Genomic DNA, 21,752 nt, shown 5'->3' on the forward strand with positions numbered 1-21,752 from the left:
TTGTCACATACGCTACCTCTCCACCAAATTTTGTCCGAATCCGTCCACAACATTTTGAGATATCTTGTTCACAGACACGCAAACAGACAAACAGACACGGGGGTGAAAACATAACCTCCATCCACCTTTGGTGGCGCAGGTAATTGAGACAAATATCCATAAAATAGTGCATATGTACATAATATAGCGTCGCATTTTTGCAAGAATTGAAGAACACCTCAAACGCACGTGGTTTTCGGCATATAGATTCCGGTTTACAAATAAATGGAAACAGCTCTGCAGAACAACTTCAGAAAAACAATGCTGCAAAACATGGGTTAGCAGGTGCAAACATCTATCTCTCCCTGAAAAATATGTTTGCCAATCTAACATTCCAACACGTAGCAAGATATACAGTCACGTGAAAAAGTAAGTACACCCCATGTAAAGTTTTGACTTTTTCAACATATTTTAACATACAGTTATTTGATCTTCATTTCAACAATATTGATAGATAAAGGTGATATAATATAACAAATATCATGAAACATTTACATTTTGTAGTCCATTGTATAATTTAAATAAACATAAATGCAAATTTTGCATGTGGAAAAAGTAAGTACACCCTTGGCTCTAATAGGTGGTATTGCCCCCTTTGGCAGAAACAACCTCAAGTAGGCGTTTCTTATAACTGTCTACCAGTCTCTGACATCGACTGGGAGAAATTTTTGCCCACTCCTCCATGCAGAATTCTTTCAGCTGTGCGATGTTTGAGGGGTTTCTTGCATGCACAGCTCGTTTCAAATCCCCCCACAACATCTCGATGGGATTTAGATCCGGGCTTTGACTTGGCCATTCCAGAACCCTCCATTTCTTTCTTTTCAGCCATTCCTTGGTGGATTTACTGGTATGCTTAGGGTCATTGTCATGTTGCAAGGTTCACCTTCAGTTGAGCTTCAACTCTCTGACAGATGGCCTCACATTATCCTCAAGCACCCTCTGGTAAAATGAAGAATTCATAGTGGATTCTATGATGGTGAGCTGCCCAGGCCCTGATGCAGCAAAGCTGCCCCAAACCATAATATTTCCACCACCATGCTTTACAGTTGGTATCAGGTTCTTGTGGTCAAATGCTGTCTTTGGTTTTCGCCAAACATGTCTTCTGGTACTGTGGCCAAATAGCTCTACCTTTGACTCATCTGTCCAGAGCACATTGTTCCAGAAGTGCTGGTCTTTGCCTCGGTGTTTATTCACAAACTTTCATCTTGCCCTGATGTTCTTTCTGGACAGCAAAGGTTTCCTCCTGGCACACCTCCCATGTAGATCAAATTTGTGCAGCCTCTTTCTAATGGTAGACTCGTGCATTTTGACATCAACAGTAGCAAGAACTACCTGTAGGTCCCGTGATGACATTCTGGGGTTCTTAGAGACTTCTTTCAGCATCTTGCGGTCTGCTCTCGGGCTGAACTTGCTGGGGCGGCCTGGCCTGAACAAGTTGGCAGTTGTTTGGAATCTTCTCCACTTGTAGATGATCTTCCGGACAGTCAAATGATTGATTTCAAATTGTTTGGAGATCTTTTTAAACCCCTGCCCAGACTCGTCGGCATCTATAACCTTCTTTCTGAAGGCCTCAGAGAGCTCTTTTGATCTAGGCATGGTGACGCCGCACACTTCAACAACAAAGAGCAAACAAAACTAAATGTCTGAGGTTTAAATAAGACAGGTTACTCCAAGATCCTCTCTAACGATGTTCTAATCATTTGCACCTGAGCTGGTGCACCTGATTCTAATTTTAGGTATTTGAAGTAGTGATAAATGTAGAGGTGTACTTACTTTTTCCACATGCGAAATTTGCATTCATGTTTATTTAAATTATACAATGGACTACAAAATGTAAATGTTTTATGATATTTGTTATATTATATTACCTTTATCTATCAATATTGTTGAAATGAAGATCAAATAGCTGTATGTTGAAATATGTTGAAAAAGTCAAAACTTTACATGGGGTGTACTTACTTTTTCACGTGACTGTACATATATATACACATGACTTTTTCATGTGACTGTATACTGACAGCTTAGGCATGCAGCTTCCTATTTACAGATAAAGGGAAATAAGTCTTCACTAGCTGCAGTCACTTCCTCTTTAAAATTATTGCTTTTGGTTTGTGTTTCCATGAGTTTTCTGGAACTGGGATATTGAGACTTTTGCAGATGTGCCAGTGGATTTTTTTGCTCGACGTACCTTGTTGTGCCTTTGGGTGTACAGCTTTGTGTGACCTTGAGGTTTTTTTTACATTCGATGGGTGACTCGTGCTTTTTGTTTCCACCTTGCAAAACATACAATTGTCCGATTGACCCAGTCCCGCCGTCTTTCCAAAGCCATTTTTGTCGTGTCCTTTTTCTTGGGAATCTATAATGATTCATTTTTCATCCTATCTGAGCAGACCCCACTTAGCCATTCCAATGATCCGTTGTCTATCCCCAATCTATCCAACTCTTTTTTTTCTTCTTTTTTTATTAATATCTCCCTGATCTTTTGTCGTTCCCCAGTTGTCTGTGTTTATCTGTTGATATTTCGCTTTATATTTTTATTTTGTCTTTTCTTGCAAGCGTTGCGGCTATACTTGTTGCTGTTTTGGTTTCCTGTGTTACGTCTTCTATTTGCACCTGTCTTTGGAAAACTTTTGCTAGGTGCGTTAGGGATACCCTCTCTGGCTTGTCTTCGTGTTTGTATAGAGATTGGATTCGGTAGTCTGTTGAACGTTTCACATACTCAGCCAATCCTACAGTTATCGTTCTGTGCATTTGGTTGAGCTCCATCAGGCCATTACCTCCTTATCTCGGCAGGTACATTCTCAGGATGCATTGATTTTTGTAAAACATTTTGTGGATGATGAGTTTACTTGTTTTGATATCCAGTCTATTGATTTCTGATTGTGGCCAGTTTATTATTCCGCAGCTGTACTGGAATTGTGGTTTTGCAATTTGGTTTATGACTGATTTTGTTCCTTGGAGAAAGGTATGTTTTCAGGATCAGCATCATTCTATGCAGGTGAATGAATGAATGAATGATCGTTTTAAGGCCATTTTCCCCGCAAGAGCAGGGGTTAGCCTTGCGGGCCCCATGACAATCATGGTTCCCTGGTTGAGGCAATGTTTTTATGGCCGGATGCCCTTCTTAACGCCAACCCTTAGTCGCCTCTTACGATGCGCAGGGATACGGTGTACCTATTCTAAACCGGGGTACACACCGGGATCATTCATCCCAGCAAGCTGGTACTCAATTTGCCGACCTCGGAAGGATGACAGGCTGAGTCAACCCCCCTGGTGTTAAATTTAGCGATCGACCGAGATTCGAACCCAGGATACTAGGATCCCAAGCCGGCACCCTAACCGCTAAGCCAACACCAGGCTATATTCTGTGCAGGTATTGTTTGGTAATTGTTTTGTGCATTTGTGACATTTGGTGGCCCTCATCTACTCCGAGGTATTTGTATGATGTGTCGATGTCTCGCTACTGCATTGTTGTATTTAGGTCGATCTTTAAGTTGTTGGTTTTTTGGGTTTTTTTGGATTACCTTGTACGAATGTGTACTTGGCACACTTATCCATGCCAAATTCCATGTAGATGTCATCGGAGTACCGTCTCACTAATTTCAGATGTTATACTGATCTTTAGTCCCTGGTGTTGGGCTAGCGGCTAGGGTGCCAGCTTAGGATCCAAGGATCCTGGGTTCGAATCACGGGCGATCGCTGAATTAACGCCAGGGGGGTTGACTCAGCCTGTCATCCTTCCGCGGTCGGCAAATTGAGTACCAGTTCACTGGTAATTCCCTGTTTATCGTAAAAAGGCGACAAACAGGGTTGGCGGCAGGAAGGGCATCCGGCCGTAAAACATTGCTTCAAAAAGGGGACCAAAAAAAAAACAAAACAACAACCACGGTCCCCGAAAAGGCCAACCCCCGCTTTGCGGGGAAAAATGGCCTCTAAACGGTGGTTTTATACTGATCTTTAGTCCTTCAGTGCGAATCGTTTTAAATGATCCATGCACACTACATGCAGTATATGTCACCATTCTTGTTTATTTTGACATTCTCTTATTGGATGTTAAGGTGTATCCATGTCCTTGCTCATAAATAAGGTTGTTTAGTGGGTCCAGGTTCAGACGAAACAGGAGGGACGAAAGGCTGTCTCCCTGAAGGATCCGGCGTTGTAACGTCACCCCCGGTATTTTGATTTTTCCTTCCAAATGCTGCTTTGAGTACCAGCTTGCTGGGATGAATGATCACGGTGTGTACCCCGATTTAGAATAGGTACACCGTATCCCTGCGCATCGTAAGAGGCGACTAAGGGTTGGCGTCAGGAAGGGCATCCGGCCATAAAAACATTGCCTCAAACAGGGAACCATGATTGTCATGGGGCCCGCAAGGCTAACCCCCGCTCTAGCGGGGAAAATGGCCTTAAAACGATCATTCATTCATTCATTCTTCCAAATGAAACCTGGTGTTGGCTGAGCGGTTAGGGTGCCGGCTTGGGATCCTAGGATCATGGGTTCGAATCCTTGTTGATTGCTGAATTAGCACCAGGGGGGTTGACTCAGCCTGTCATCCTTCCGATGTAGGCAAATTGAGTGCCAGCTCACTGGTAATTCCCTGTGTGTTGCAAGAGGCGACCAACAGGGTTGGCGGCAGGAAGGGCATCTGGCCATAAAACATTGCTTCAAAAAGGGGACCACAGTGCCTGAAAAAGGCCACCCCCCCCCCCCCCCCCACCCTGCGGGGAAAAATGGCCTCTAAATGTGGTTCTTCTTCTTCCAAATGCTGTAATATCAATGTGGTATTCCAGTGATCCATTACTTTATCAATCGGTTTGATAACTTGGGGGTTGATCTTGCACAATTGCATGCATTTTAGCATCCATGAATGTGGGCGACTAATAAAAGCTTTTTTTATGGTCTATCCAGGCTGTGGATAATTTGTTTATTTTTGTTTTACAGCTTTCGAGTATGGACTTGTTTAGTACAGTAGTAGTAGGTCGTCTGTTGTTCCTTTGCATCCTCTGCCATCCCTTCTGTTCTGCCTTGAGGCCTCCTTGTTGTGTTAGGTGGTGGCACATCATTTCTGTGATGATTCCTGTTAGAAGTTTGTATTTTTTGGTAGACGTGTACTTGGTCTATCCTTGAGGTAGTTGTGTTTCTTCAGATTTTGGGATGATGAGGGTTAGCATTAATTTGTGGATGATAAATACTTCAACGGTATCTTTCATGAAGAGTAGGCAAGTTATCACGAGCACACTGAACAAAGTATAACTTCCTGCTCTCGGGTACATGTGACACTGCATCAGCAGCGTACTGCAAGCAAAATGTTGTCATGACTAGCTGCTATATGGCTGCAGCGAGTGGTGTTTGTTTTGCTGTTCAGGTGATTGTAAGGTTTAGCGTTACACCATTGCAGCACAGTTATAGCAGGATAGCCTCAGAGGTATGTACACTTGCCTCCGATTTGTCTAGCCTGGGTTCTAACCTCGTCCCAGCTATAAACTGTCATCCTGGTGTTTCGCAGGCAGGGCGAGGCATCAATGTGTGTGCTGTCCCTTGGATGTATGTTAAATTTGGCGTTCTGTCTGCCAGCATTGATTTGTGTCGTTTAAAGATCCCACGGTGTCCTTTGCGGAGAGTAGGCGAGCTGTCGCTGGCACCCCGGCCAAATTACGAATTCCTCTCTAAACTGATTGCTGGAAAGACAACGGCAAACCACCCGGTATCACCAGTGGCAAGAAATTGCATCGGCAGCTCCAACACACTGCAAGAGCATGGTACATAGCATCGTTATCATCATTTCGACACGAGACTTGTTTACACCGCAACTGAACTACCAATGGGATTAGGCAGGCAGGGACCAGATAGGTGACCATGAGAAAGGTATAATTAGCTTTCACAAGATAAATGACCACGAAGGAATATAATGTAACACGTATTTTTACGTACTCCCATATCTTGTCTGCAAAGTGAAATTGCTGAACTGGATGTATTGAGACTTGTCGAAGGCTGCCTTCCTTCTTTGCATTCCCTTAACTACCTAATGCTGTGGCTAAATAAAAGGAGATATGGTGTATATGATAACTGATAACTGTATATGATACATGGTAACTCTAAGTTAGGATGGGGACCACACAACAGTCCTGTGCCTGATTTGTCAAAGCTGCCACCCTATGAGTGCCAAACGACACTCCCCGAGGATAGTACCTTTGTCGTCTCTTTCCCCTGACACTTTGTCGACCTCCTTGAGATACTCAAACGCTGCCATCAGAGATCTCTTCTTTGCTGTTTGCTACCTGGTGGTAAAAATAAGGAAATAAATAAAATACAGGGAATTATGAAGTACTGTTATGCATGCACAAGAATGGGCAATACATTTATTATTTTACCCCTCGCAGAAATTGATGCTGCCGATTTATAGATGGGGAGAGTGCTGCAAGTCAATGTCTCCACCTCCGTTGCTTTCAGTTTGCAATCCTTCCTCATCGGACCCTTTATAACGTTCGGACATGGCATATATGGTGACACGATTCTGTGGATAACACTGTGGTCCATACTGAATACTAAATTTACAGCTTTCTAATTTTCACAGATTGACATACATTAACAAAGCGTTGTGTGGAAGTATGTAGGTCTTGTGCACGATACAGGATTATGCTCTCTCTAATTACCTCCGCCACCGAAGGTGGATCTTTTCACCGAAGTATGTTTTCACCCCTGTTTCTTTGTCCTTCTGTGAACAAGAAATCTCAAAAAGCCCAATGTCCCTGTTTTTCACTGTTGTGCTTGTGTGCTTCCCTCTCTCTCCCCATCTTGTCTCCCCCTCCCTTCATTAGTCCCATACCGGTGTACACCGGAGGGGACTATAGGTTTGCACGCTGTCCCTCCGTCCATCAGTCCGTCCATCAGTCCGTCCGTCAGTCCATCAGTCTGTCAGTCCGTCACGCAAAGAACAGTTTTCCGGACTTCTTTTCTAAACGCTTAATGCAAATGATTTCAAACTTGGCACATCGTTTCCTCATGATAAGTTACAGATCAAGTTCGAACTTCACGACGTTTCGATCATTTTTGACAAAGTTATGGCACTTTGAACTTTGGTAATTCTGATGATCCTTAACTCAGTGCCATTTTAGGTTTTAATTTCCTTTAAAAACCAATTTCTCTGCAATAATAGGACCGATTGAGATAACATTTTCACCACATGATGGACTCGGTCTGTAGAATATTTAATGGTAGTTATGACGTCACAGGTCAGGTGGTTCGGGCGCCATATTGTTTTTCGTGAAAACACGAAAACCCCTTTTTCTCTGCAACGGCTGAACAGATCGAGGCCAAACGTTGCAGGCAGAATCGCATACCCATGACGAACAAAAAAGTCAGCGAGCATGACGTCATTCGTCACATGGTTTCAGAGTTATGCCATTTTTAAGCATGAACCTTTAAAACCGAGCCCCTCCCTCATTTTTGATCCAATCGAGGGGAAACTTCACAGATCTGTTCCGCATGTCAGTCTAATAAAATGTCCTTTTGGAATTTGCGATAGCTCACGTGGTTTGGCAGATATCGTTAATTAAACGAAAATATTAAAAAAATGGATATCTTGAATCGCTTTATTGATCGACGTGAAACTTCATACTATAGTAGACGTCATGAAGAGTAACAAGTGTGCAAAATTTCAGGATGATTGGATGTACGGTCTGGAAGCTACAAGTTGTTATTGCGTGAAGAAGAAGAGGCGTCAAGTGTGCGGATTTAATTATTTATCACATGTACAGACTGAAAGCATCGTTGGACACGACCTGTCGCGGTCATTTTAACCTCAAATAAAATTCTTATTTAAGATTTGTCAATAGCTGAGGTATATTAACAAACAAATAAAACAGATTTGGTCAAATTCTGACTTTTTTAACTCGATCGCATTTGACAGAGTTGTGACAAGCTGAGGAAGAAGAAACCTCGCATTGGCTCCTCCAATGTGCCATAAAAAAATGGATATCTCTTGAATCGCTAGTACCTCAGACCGTGAGTTGGTAATAATTTATATAATTCACACAGTGCAATACGTGCAGGCCGCTCCACGGAGCGACCTTGCGGGCTTATCAATGAGGCGAGGCGTGACACACGTGTCTCAGCATACCTCAGATCAAGTTTGGAAAAAAACCCAGCATCAACCGTGCATAAATTTGCATATTCGATCATTTTTGACAAAGTTATGGCATTTTGAACTTTGGTAGGGGACATGTATTGCAGCACAATACTCAGAATGCTTGTTTTTCAATATATTTCGCTCACAAGGTTCAGACATAAATATGGTGGCGGCCATCTTGGATTTTGACGTGGCGACCAAATTTTCAATAGCGTTCTTCCTTATGCCTAGACACACCCACACACCAGATTAGAAGTTCGTACTTCGCTTATTTTTCAAGATATTCCGCTCACAAGGTTCAGACATACATGGCAGTGGCCATCTTGGATTTTGACGCGGCGACCCAATTTTCAATAGCGTTCTTCGTTATGCGTAGATACAAACGCACACCAGATTAGTAGTTAGTCCTTCGCTTATTAGTCCCCTACCGCTGTACACCGGAGGGGACTATAGGTTTGCTCGCCGTCAGTCCGTCAGTCTGTCAGTCCGTCAGTCCGTCACGCAAAGAACAGTTGTCCGGACTTTTTTTCTAAACGCTTATGGCTAATGATTTCAAACTTGGCACATGGTTTCCTCATGATAAGTTACAGGTCAAGTTCGAACTTCACGACGTTTCGATCATTTTTGACAAAGTTATGGCACTTTGAACTTTGGTAATTCTGATAATTCTGATGATCCTGAACTCAGTGCCATTTTAAGTTTTAATTTCCTTTAAAAAAGATTTTCTCTTCAATAATTGGACCGATTGAGATAAAAATTTTCACCATATGATGGACTCGGTCTGTAGAATATTTTAATGGTAATTATGACGTCACAGGTCACGTGGTTCGTCCGCCATATTGTTTTTCGTGAAAACACGAAAACCCCTTTTACTCTGCAAAGGCTGAACAGATCGAGGCCAAACTTTGCAGGCAAAATCGCATACCCATGACGAACAAAAAAGCCAGCGAGCATGACGTCATGCGTCACATGGTTTCAGAGTTGTGACGTTTTTAAGCATGAACCTTTAAAACCGAGCCCCTCCCTCATTTTTGATCCAATCGAGGGGAAACTTCACGGATCTGTTCAGCAGGTGAGTCTACTAAAATGTCCTTTTGGAATTTGCGATAGGGTACATGGTTTGGCAGATATCGCTAATTCAAGTAAAATATTTTTAAAAATGGATATCTCTTGTTTATTCTGGAGTTCTCCTCAAGCCCCACCGCGTGCCTTCAGCCTCGTCTCGCGAACGTCAACAGCGCGACACAGTGCACGCTTTCCGGAGGGGCGGAGCCAAGCCGAGCAACATTTATATACACATCGATCATTGATCGTGAACCGGAAAATATAATAAATTACTGATATTTAGCGACTCGAAAGGTTCTTTATCAACAACTTATTTTCTCGTGCTTCTGCTGACCTGTCTGCAAGGTGTGTAAATCGAAGTCCCGAGTGCGAATCACAGGTGAGCCCGTCCTGAGGTAATTTGCGATTGGGAACGATTCAGAACCTGTGGGTGAATAACCCTTGGTAATTTCCCCAACAGTTTTCTGGATGACAGACTGCCGGTAGGGGACATGTATTGCAGCGCAATACTCAGAATGCTTGTTTTTCAAGATATTCCGCTCACAAGGTTCAGACATACATGGTGTCAGACATACAGGGCGACGGCCATCTTGGATTTTGACGTGGGTTGCACCCACACACCAAATTAGAATTCGGTCCTTCGCTTACGCACGCATGCACACACGCCGCATGGATGGACGGACGGACGGACGGACACACGGACGGAGGGGAAAACCATAGTCCCCCTTTCGCTCCGTGGTGCGACGGGGGACAATAAATGCATTAGCTACTGCTACATTTTGCCTTTTCCCCTCAAATCCTTTTGTCACTGAAATAACATCTAAAATCTTTACTTTTATCTTTTTATAATCTTTTTCAGGGAGAAGAATTGCAGTGGCTTGCGTGTGCACTTTATGTTGCTTGTCGGAAGTCACGCACACTCACAATGGCTCACAACACCATGGAAGGGAATTGTGTGTCTCTCACTCGTATTCTGCGCTTATCACACCTCAGGTAAGCTATCATCCTATTCCCCATGGAATGTTTGTTCAGTGGGATCTGATGTAACAGAACACAAAAATGGATGGACAGTTAGTTTAGCGAACATGATAACTTAAATACAGTCGTGGCCAAAATTATTGGCACCCTTGCACGTATTTCAAATAATGCTTCATTTCTTCCAGAAAATTGTTGAAATTTTAAAAATATTTTCATATCCACATATTAGGGTGGGCTTCAAAAAATCAAAATGCAGATTTTCTCCGGGACATGGTCTATTTTTGTTCCTTTTGGTGTCAAAGGAAACCACACCAAATTTGAATGGAATCCAATAATATTTAGGGGTGCCACATCAGTGATGAATTTTCCCCCATGCAAAAATAGGAATTCCCATTTTTTGGGCTGTATATACACAAAATAAATACATAATTATATATATACATTAAATATAATATTAAAAATAAATATATAGTAAATATACATTAAATAATAATAATATATATTATATTATACATTATATATACAATTATACGATGGACAATTATACAAATATAGACAAATATAATACATTAAATAATATATTAAAAATTAATATAATATATTGAAATTTAAATATAATAAATAAATATATAGTTATACAATATATTGTTACGGACATGGCTTAAGATGTTATGATGGGCCGAGCGGAATGGCCGCCGTGTTCGCACAGTTTACCCGATTACCCCCAACTCACCCGATTCCACTCGAACGTTGGCCAAATCGCGCTACGCTAAATCAATGAAGGAAAGGACACAACGACTGGGATAAATGAAACGACGCAAGGAGTACAGTTCTCAAGACCTCCGGAGGAGGATATAATTAGTGGGGGAGAAAAGGGGTAGATTACAAGGCAATGAGGTAAAGACACAGAAGAGATAGGCACTTAGACACAATCTTATCTACCCCAGACAGACCACAGACAAACGGAACAAGACTGACTTACACAGGGATTGATGGCAGGGAAGGACAGGCAGTCGATAGCACAAGGTGCACCTTGGCTCAGGGGCAGAATCAAACACGGTCCGGTCCAGAGATGCGGGGAGGTATTGCAGCGCTCGGAGGTGGCGTCCTTCTCTCTCCCAGCTCAGGGCGCATCTGACGTCACCTCCCTCTTCCTGCGCATGCTCAGCGGGGAGTGACACGCCCTCGGCTCGTTGGCTCCGCCCCAGATGGGATCGGTCCGCCGCTTCTATTGGGTGCGGGGGGTTACCGGGCTCCGCCCTTGACGAGGAGCTGACAGCGAGCCCCTACTTGGTAACCCCGTCGAGCACATGCTCGATGGCGGCTCGTTGGAAAGGCATGGTGCCCTCCCAACACCCCCCCACCAACCAAGCCGGAGTGAGGACGCACACTCCCCGCGCCGCCGCCGCTGTTGTTGTTGTTGTTGTTGTTGTTGCTGTTGCTGTTGTTGTTGCTGAACCGTGAGGAAGAGCTGCGGGGAGGTATTGGGAGGTCCTAAACTTCCTAACGGTGCCATACAATCACATTCTGGTGCAACGAAGAGTCACAATTAATGGAAACGAGTCCTTAACTGACATAGACTAAGAATAACTAGCAAGATGTCCTATAGTTGTCTACGTGAGATGCGGTGGACCTGGATGCGACATTTAATGGGGGAAATAGGGGGAGGTCGGGTCTACAGAGTGTTGTTTACAGAAAATGGGACTAGGGATTGGGGATAGTTGGGAAGTACTGAGGAAATAGGGGAATATTTACAAGCGGATATGGATGGATCCAAATCCCATATCCGCAACATTGCACCCTTCTCTACCTCGGGGCGTCCCGACCCGATAAATTTTTACCTACGTTAGTGTGGCACTCAGATGTAGTTCCCTCTACTATTAACTCAACCCTGAGTGCGACAGTTTTACAGATGTTCACAAATGAGTAAATATGTCCCCCTGCGACGTTGCACCCTTCTCCTCACAGAAACACACCCACAGGATAACCGAATCGCGGAAAGAATCCTCAAACTAAACATACAGCCGGTAGGGAGCATCATTTATACAAGACTGATATTTACACTACGATCCAGGACCTGTTCTTTGAGGAACACATGCAGATGTTATGCATAGAGAGAGAGCACGCATGCCAGCATCGATACACCAACCCACGAGTGCCCTGTGGCCCTACGGCCTTTAATAATGTGCAGAGCACCCCATCCAAGCACCAAAAGCACCACCCCATACACACAGTCAGCACCATCCGGTGCACCAATAAAGTGTTCATAAAAATGCACAATTAATTGTTCATGGTCACCGGTGGTGTCGCAGCCGGCCGATGTTCTGCCGCTGGTCTTGCCTTCCTGGAGTGCACTTGGCCTTCTGGCTTCTTTAAAAATAAAGAAAGGCGCCAACCGCGTCCATTTCTGAATTGTGGCCGTCAGGGGGGGCCAACTATAAGTGGTTCACCTGTATGGCATAGGTGCCACGTTGACCCAGAGGTCCATCAACGGGTGGTGCTTGCCCGCAAAAGAACTGCGGTCCATTGTGGGCGGCCACAAAAATTGCGGTCCATATGGTGTATCGATCCAGGCAGCAAGCAGCGAAAGTACAGGCCCACAACTGCGGAGCCAGCACCTCTCTCTCCCCTCTCTCCGCCCCAAAGCCAGATCCTCGGAGGTGGGAGACAAAAGAAACAAGTGAGTAAGGTGGTAAGGGCGCAAAAGTGCACGCAATACAAGGTAATGCACACTGGGGGCACATGGGAACCAGGTGAGACAGGTACGTTCCTACCGTACGCCCCCCCCCCCCCCCACCAGGTAACCTACATTGCCCCTCCCTTACCCCTTACTGTATCCACAAAACACAACACTACCCATAAACATCTACTTTACACATCAACAAACGTCCCTACTGTCTTCCCCGTTCCTCCCATAAACCAAATTCGTCTTCTCTCCCTCCTAACCAATCAAATTTGCCATCTCCAACTCAACATCAAAATTTGCCATCACCAACTCATCATCAGTCCCTCCTAAGGAGGGAGAGATGGAATCACCCCAATGTCTTATCCACGTCGTGATGCGTCTCACAAATCCAAACAGCAATTCTCATTTCCTGCAACACAAAACAAAGAAACACAGGTGTGGAGTCATCATCATCACCTCAGGTAAGTGGCTGCGTATGGTGCGACAGGTTCATCAATCCTAACTATTTCCTAAATGACTTTAACAACTTTACATTACCCGGGGTCTTTCCCTGCCAATCCATTGGCCAACTTACACTATGGGTTCTAAAAACCAATTCCCATTGACCAAACTGTGGTGCTTCTCAATTTGGGGTCTCACTCCCCCGATTCATCTCCCGGTGCCCTCGCACAATTTCTGGGCTGTGACGTGTAGCTCTCCCAGCAGGTCTACCCACCTGCACACCTCCACCACTGCAGTTGCCACCCGAGCTTACCTAGCTCCTCACCCTAACCTATCTAACTGGGGAAAGCCCCTCCTGGCTCTGTCACCCCTTGGTGCCCTCTGGCACTGGGCTACCTGGGTCCGTCCTCCGGATCCTCGGGCCCCATCCACAACAACTACTACCGGCTCCCAGAGCCCACCTGCGGCCTCACCTGTCCGACATCCTCACAGTGGTGGAGCACCCAACCAACTACACACACTAACAGGCTACACGCCCAGCCATTTCCACAACACTAATGCACCCATCCACAATACCATTCTGCAACCGCACCACAAATGCCAATATCCAACCACAATTTACCTATACCCTCTACCTAACACTTACACTTCCCGCCCCGGGTACTCGTGAAAGGGGTCCACTCTTCCCCCATCCACACCTTCGCACCATGCACACCACTCCGTACCACTTACTCCAACTCTCTCCACACCACTCATTCCAATACTCCATGTATTCCACACACCTGTACTTGCACACCTGTGCTCTCATACTTGGTGCCGCCTGCACCCTTCTCTCCCCCAAGCGCATTCGCGCTGATCCACAACACTCACTACTCATACACTGCTCCACACACCTGTCCAGTTCTCACACAGCATCATCTCATCTAACGACTCCCCTCTGAAACTTGCGCTTCCCAGTCGTCCCTTTAAACTATTGCGCTCCCTCGTCATTATCATCCACACTAAACTACCTGCGTCCCCACTACAGGTATCAGTCACTAACTAATCTTAACGTTACCTAATGTCATCTTCTAGGGCCCTACACACAATATCCTAACCCACCCGGGCTAGTTTTCACTGCCATCACCCCATAAGCTAGTGCTCCTTTGCCCCCATAGTTTGTGAGGGATGACAGAGTTGCCATCCCACCACATCGGGCATCTCCCACTACCAATTTTGCACATCAAATTTCAACAAATCAAAAATTTGCCAATCACTACCCATCATCTGCCAATCATTACTGCCAATCCTTTGCCAATCATCAAATTTTGTTTTTCTAATTTCGGGGCCAAAACACTATCCTCGTCATTACAGTCTACTTACTAGATCCTCTCGGTGCGCCAATTCACTTCTAAAGCTCGGCTTCGTACAGCCAAGCCATGAATGCGGGTTGTTTGGTGCCAGCGGCTGGATACGTCCCGCATTCGGTGCAGGGAAGGAGGTTTACCCGGGCCGAGGTCCCACGCACCATCTCGGCACGGAGCCATCCCATGGCCCGATCTCGACCTGCCGGAATGCCTCAACAAAAAGTGGTCGCCATGACGACCCTTCCTATCGGGCTGCCAGCTCCGCCTAGTGGAGCACGGACGCGGCCGTTCAAAGCGAGGCCCAGCGTGGATCGCGTAGGGCGGTCCTTTTGAACCCGCCGTGGATCGGATCCCCGCTGGTTCTCGCGGCACGCGAAGCCCGGCACGCACCGAGGGCCCGATTCGGCTATAAGTCGCTCTAACCGCGAACCCGGTTACCGTCGATGCCTCACCTGCATGCTCACACGCATACGCTACCCCTTTCTTGCCCATACATCCAGCTGTTCCCATGCTCCTCGTCGTACCTTCTCTAACACACCCAGGTACACTCATTCCACTCACAGCCTTGGTCACACACCTGACCACCGAACACTTTGGCACACATTCGTTGGTCGCACACCTCACCAACACACCTTCGCGCCCCTTCCTCGGTCACCTCCTCTGTGACAATCACAGGTGTGCTTTCACTCGCACACCCAACCACGTGCCTCACTACCAATTCCAGCGTGCATTCCCACACACGCTCTACCATTCCAGGTGTGCATCCTTTTTCACCTGTCACAACCAACTCACGCTCCGTGTCACTCTTACTACTCTCATCTCCACTCTTGACAGCGCACTCACCCTTACTCTCGACAGCGCACTCTTTCCTCATGCACCCATCCGTTACACACCTTTCTCGCGCACACTCTCCCGTTACACCCTCTGTAACACTCACCACAGGTGTACACTCTTCCTTACTTTTGACAGCGCACTCTTTCCCCATGCACCCCAGAGTCGGACTTTCTCGCACACCTCCTTTTTCGCACACCAGACCTGTCGCACACTTCACCAACGGCCTCTCACGAACACCCGGGTCCATCTCGACCCCCAAGCTCAGTAAATCACCTGGCGCATCATACGCACGACCATATTGGTCACCACTTACACCGGGTCCTCTTTCTCTTCGCTTCTCCTCCATCACCTGCGAATCCCTCATCCGGTTAATGAGCACATCATCACGATCCGAACACAGACTTTGGACCAATTCTTTTACTTCCTCCTTTATCTCTTTCTTATCCTCTCTCCGTCGCTTCTTAATTTCGCTCACCCCTTCTTCCACTTCTTCTAATTTCTGCTTCACCTCCTTCATCTCCTCGTGCGCCCCCTTAAGTTCTTCCTCTAACTCCACTTTATTTTTTTCTATGTGCTCCCGCACCTCCCGCTCTTTAACCTCCATCACCTCTACCACCTTGTTCATTTTCCTCGTCAGGTCCTCATGTACCGTCTGACACTCTTTTTTAATTACCCCTACGTCCTTTTTCATCTCCTTCTGTGTCGATTTTAAACCCTCTATTACCGCTGTGTTCTTCTTTACCTGGTCCCCCAACTCTTTTGTCCCACTGTCAGTTGTTCTACTCCCAGCGTCAACTCCTCTATACCACCTTGCAATTTTACAGTCCCCTTTCTCACCTCCTTCTCCATGCGCTCCTTACAGTGCCTCACCTCCTCGCGCACTCCTCCGACCTCCTCACTCACACCTCTTCTGATCTCCTCTCCCATCACTTGCATCTCCTGCCCAGATGCCACCCTCATCTGCTCCATTTCCTCCCTGTGAGCATCCAATTTAGTTTCTACCCCCATTCTGACCCCCTCTATCTGCTGCCCCATTTTTTTAACTTCCCTTTCCGCTTGGTCCCTCATGTCCCTCAATTTGCCTTCCATACTGTTTTCTAACCCCTCTAACCCCTTTTTCATCCCTTCCATTGGATTCTCTTGAGCGGCCATTCTGTTTTCTACCCCCATTAACCCATGTTTCACCCCTTCTATCCCATTGTCTAACCCCTCTAATTTCTTGTCTAATCCCTCACCGGTACCCCTCGCTTCGTCCCTCATTACCCCCAATTGCTCACTCTGAGCCCTCATTTGCTCACTCTGAGCATCCATCCGGTTCCCCATTCCTAAAATTTGGTTTCTCATCCCCCTGTTCTCTTCTCTCTCCTCATCCGCCTTGACCATGAAGGCCTGCATCTGCTGCATGAATAGGCCCCAGTTCATTGGTGCTGCGGCCGCTGCTACGGTCACGGGCGCGGCAAAATTTGGTGCCGCTACCCCCACGTGCGCGAGGACGCCACTTTGCGCGCCTGAAGCCTCGTGCGCGAGGACGCCATTTTGCGAACCTGCCGCCCTCACTGCTTCGCTCTCCTCTTGTCCCTCAATTTGGTCCTGGATCGACCCTGCCTCACTCTCCTCTACCGGAACCCAGCCGTCTTGATCTGCCATAGCGCGACTTTCAAAATTCGGGTTTTTATTTTAAAACAAAACAAATTTCACACTGCTTGTAATTTTGAGCGCGTTAAGCGCGCTTCGGGTCCAATCTCACTCCTCGACACCAATTGTTACGGACACGGCTTAAGATGTTATGATGGGCCGAGCGGAATGGCCGCCGTGTTCGCACAGTTTACCCGATTACCCCCAACTCACCCGATTCCACTCGAACGTTGGCCAAATCGCGCTACGCTAAATCAATGAAGGAAAGGACACAACGACTGGGATAAATGAAACGACGCAAGGGGTACAGTTCTCAAGACCTCCGGAGGAGGATATAATTAGTGGGGGAGAAAAGGGGTAGATTACAAGGCAATGAGGTAAAGACACAGAAGAGATAGGCACTTAGACACAATCTTATCTACCCCAGACAGACCACAGACAAACGGAACAAGACTGACTTACACAGGGATTGATGGCAGGGAAGGACAGGCAGTCGATAGCACAAGGTGCACCTTGGCTCAGGGGCAGAATCAAACACGGTCCGGTCCAGAGATGCGGGGAGGTATTGCAGCGCTCGGAGGTGGCGTCCTTCTCTCTCCCAGCTCAGGGCGCATCTGACGTCACCTCCCTCTTCCTGCGCATGCTCAGCGGGGAGTGACACGCCCTCGGCTCATTGGCTCCGCCCCAGATGGGATCGGTCCGCCGCTTCTATTGGGTGCGGGGGGTTACCGGGCTCCGCCCTTGACGAGGAGCTGACAGTGAGCCCCTACTTGGTAACCCCGTCGAGCACATGCTCGATGGCGGCTCGTTGGAAAGGCATGGTGCCCTCCCAACACCCCCCACCAACCAAGCCGGAGTGAGGACGCACACTCCCCGCGCCGCCGCCGCTGTTGTTGTTGTTGCTGTTGCTGTTGTTGTTGCTGAACCGTGAGGAAGAGCTGCGGGGAGGTATTGGGAGGTCCTAAACTTCCTAACGGTGCCATACAATCACATTCTGGTGCAACGAAGTCACAATTAATGGAAACGAGTCCTTAACTGACATAGACTAAGAATAACTAGCAAGATGTCCTATAGTTGTCTACGTGAGATGCGGTGGACCTGGATGCGACATTTAATGGGGGAAATAGGGGGAGGTCGGGTCTACAGAGTGTTGTTTACAGAAAATGGGACTAGGGAATGGGGAATTGGGGATAGTTGGGAAGTACTGAGGAAATAGGGGAATATTTACAAGCGGATATGGATGGATCCAAATCCCATATCCGCAACAATATATACATTATAATTAAATATACATTAAATTTATACATAAAATATACATTAAATAATAAATATACATAAATACACATTATACATTATATATATAGTTATATACAATATATTATACATACAGTTTTGAGACTTCCTATGATCACTATCTGGGCAATTTTCATGCATGTTTTGTACAGGTTCCCGGGGTCAGGGGTACGCTTTTTTAGTGTGTAATATGTAGGCCTAACTTATTGACTGTGGCTCTTTTGTAGAGAGTGACCCTGTGGAGTAAGAATTAACAGGATTTTACCCACATTCTTGCGTATTTTGCAGATATGGCATGTGCTAGTACCAGTGTTTCATTGAAAACTCGGGCTCAGGATAATGTGTATCTCATTGGGTCCACTTCTGGAGATGCCATCAAAGGTGCCAAGCTCCCGACTGTGCATCAATCTCTTGTCCTGTTTTTCCATCACCTGAAGAAGGAGAATCGCACTGCCCGGGAGAGTGCAACCCTCACCATTGAAGAGGTTGTGAAGTTCTGGGAAAAATCTCACCTACCTACAACGACGAAGCAGCACTGCATCCATCGTTTGGAGAGGCTATATGAAGAATGGAGGAGCCTCCAAAAAGGTGCAAAGCGGGGTGGTGCGACCCAAGAGAAAAAGGAAGCATCCTTCAAGGCCTCCTTGGAGAAGACGTTTGATCTTAGGCATGCAGATTCGGAGGCCATAATCACCAACCCCGAGGACAGGAAGTTTCTTCACGATCAATTCTCAGAGAGGAAGGCTTCAATGGGATCTGTAGACACTGTGTTGGAAGCGAAAGAAAGAAAGGGAAGAAAAGGAGAAGACTAAGGCAGAGAAGGAAAATAAGAGACAGGAAATGGTCATGAAGGGTGCTACTGCTATGGAAGTCACAGACTCAGACTCTGACTCTGAGACCACGGCACAGGCTGGTTCTTCATCATCTGATGGTGGGATATCTCGTCCCAAGAAAAGAAGGCCTATCAACATTGTCACTCCTGAAGTCGCAGCTTCTTTGGATCGTACGAAAACAAGTGACCGAATGGCTGTCCACAACTTGGCATCCATTTGTAGAGCAGTAGGATGGGATCCTGCAGAGCTGGCACTGAACCGATGGACAGTGCGGCGGAATCGCATGATGCATCGATGCAAAACCATGGACGAAATAAAAGAAGCATTTCATCATAATGTGCAGGGTCATTTAGTGGTCCATTGGGATGGAAAGCTTCTTCCCGATGTCACTGGAGATTTTGTGCATGTGAAGGTGGATCGTCTTCCAATCCTTGTGTCCAACCAGTACCATGGAATGGAGCAGCTGTTGAATGTTCCCAAGTTACCTGACGGGGGAGGAGAAGCTATGGCAACCGCTGTAGTGGACACTGAAGAGCTGGAACCTTGTGGGCAAGGTGAAGGCTTTGTCTTTTGACACAACGGCCAGCAATTCAGGTGTTCGTGGAGGGGCTGCTGTCCTCATTGAAAAGAAGCTACAGACTGAACTAATTCATTTGGCTTGCCGCCATCATGCGCACGAAATCATTCTGGGAGATGTTTTCACCACTCTTTTCGGTCCTTCATCAGGCCCTGACATCCAGCTTTTTAAGCGGTTTCAGGCGGAGTGGCCATCCATTGCCCATCACCAACCAAAAAATGGATTCACAGATCCTGATACGGCAGCTGAGTTTGCACAGAACAATGACATGATGGATGAAGCTCTGGAATTTGCTCTTGTGTGTTTGAAAGATCAGCAGCCACGAGATGATTATCGTGAACTCCTAGAACTGACTGTCATCTACATGGGAGGAATCCCACCTCGTGGAATCCAGATCATGGCTCCAGGAGCAATGCACAGAGCCAGATGGATGGCAAAAGCACTATATTCACTACAGGTGTTCATGTTTCGGTCAGAGTTCCACTTGACACTTCGAGAGGCGAGAGAACTCCGAGCCTTCAACATTTTTGTCTGCCTTGTGTATGTACAGGCTTGGTTTCGGGCTCCACAAGCTATTGAGGCTCCCCTGAATGACATTAACCTCTTCAAGAAGTTGGAAAAGTTTGAACAAATCAATCAGAAGATGGCTCAGGCAGCCTTGAAGGCACTTGGCCGCCACACGTGGTACATGAGCCCAGTACTAGTGGCATTTGCATTCTTTGACACCAGAATTGACAAAGAAAGCAAGATCAATATGATTGAAGCATTGAAAAATGACGGTGAAAACCCCTCTCCAAAGAGACCGGCTATCAAACGAGGAACCGCCCTGTCAATCGCTGGCCTCATAACAAAACACACCAAGCATTTCTTCAGCATCCTAGGGACCCCAACTGATTGGATGGATAAGGATCCTGGTTCATGGGAGCAAGAACCAGCTTTCAGGAAGCAAAGAAAGCCGCCAGTGGCTTAGTCGTGGTGAACGACAGGGCAGAAAGGGGTGTCGCATTGATACAAGACTACAATAAGCTCCTTACAAAGGATGAAGAGCAAAAGCAAGCTCTGCTCCAAGTTGTTGCTGCTCACAGGAAGATGTACCCCGATGCCAAGAAGGCAACAGTGGTGAAACAGGCCCAGAAATAGGAGTTACATTTCTCATTATATTTGGGTTTTTAAATATTATGTGATATGGTGTCTCTTCATTTTATGAACTGAACATTTGGATTGTTATCATTGAATTTGAGTTTTCATAGCAATATAGTGCTATTTGTGCAGCTATTGTAACTTGTGTTTGCTAGAATACAAAGAAAGTGAGTGGAGGGTGGATTTTCATAAAACAAACTTCTGGTTTTGCTTTCGATCCATATATAGAAATTTTGAAATCCATATATAGTTTTGTAGACACCTTTAGTTTGAAGGCTGATGTGGCACCCCTAAATAAAATCAGATTGCTTTCATATTTGGTGTCTTTTCATTTTGGAACAAAAGGAACAACATAAAGCCATGTCCCAGTAAATATTTAAAAAAAATTATTTTGAGCACCACCCTCCACATATGTATATCTTTGGTTTGCAGTGGAACAAAACAAAAATAGCTGAGCAAATTACTAAATCTTACCTTATTCCACACAGAAATCCTAAAATCGCCCAGACAATATTATTGGCACCTCTTAGAAGTTGTTAGAAATAATGACATTTCAAACAGGTGATTCTTTACTTTGGAATTGAACTCACCTGTGGTGAGTTGCAGGTGCCTGCAATATAAGAATCAACCATTTTGAATAGAGAAAAGGAGTCATTCTGCTGTTTTGTGTCACTGGTGTACTGCAATGAGCATGGACAAAAGAAAGAAAACCAGAGAATTGTCTGAGGAGGTCAGACACAAGATTGTATCCAAGCA

The 21,752-nt window shown here is 45.9% G+C and overlaps 1 protein-coding gene across 6 annotated transcripts in view; it reads left to right on the forward strand.

Moving 5' to 3' along the window:
• LOC137421245 (retinoblastoma-like protein 1) overlaps positions 1 to 21,752 on the forward strand; it is a 165,440-nt gene that overhangs the window by 2,193 nt on the left and 141,495 nt on the right. For 5 of the 6 annotated variants that reach the window (XM_068107111.2, XM_068107112.2, XM_068107116.2 and 2 more), the window contains exon 2: positions 10,093 to 10,226. In XM_068107111.2, coding sequence (XP_067963212.2) covers positions 10,093 to 10,226 — 134 coding nt within the window. Of the gene's footprint in view, positions 1 to 5,780; positions 5,800 to 10,092; positions 10,227 to 21,752 lie in introns of those variants that run through there. The other variant, XM_068107113.2, reaches the window with a different exon arrangement.

The sequence above is a fragment of the Myxine glutinosa genome, chromosome 2 (genome assembly GCF_964187855.1).
Source record: "Myxine glutinosa chromosome 2, kmMyxGlut1.1, whole genome shotgun sequence".
Classification (NCBI taxonomy): Eukaryota; Metazoa; Chordata; class Myxini; order Myxiniformes; family Myxinidae; genus Myxine; species Myxine glutinosa.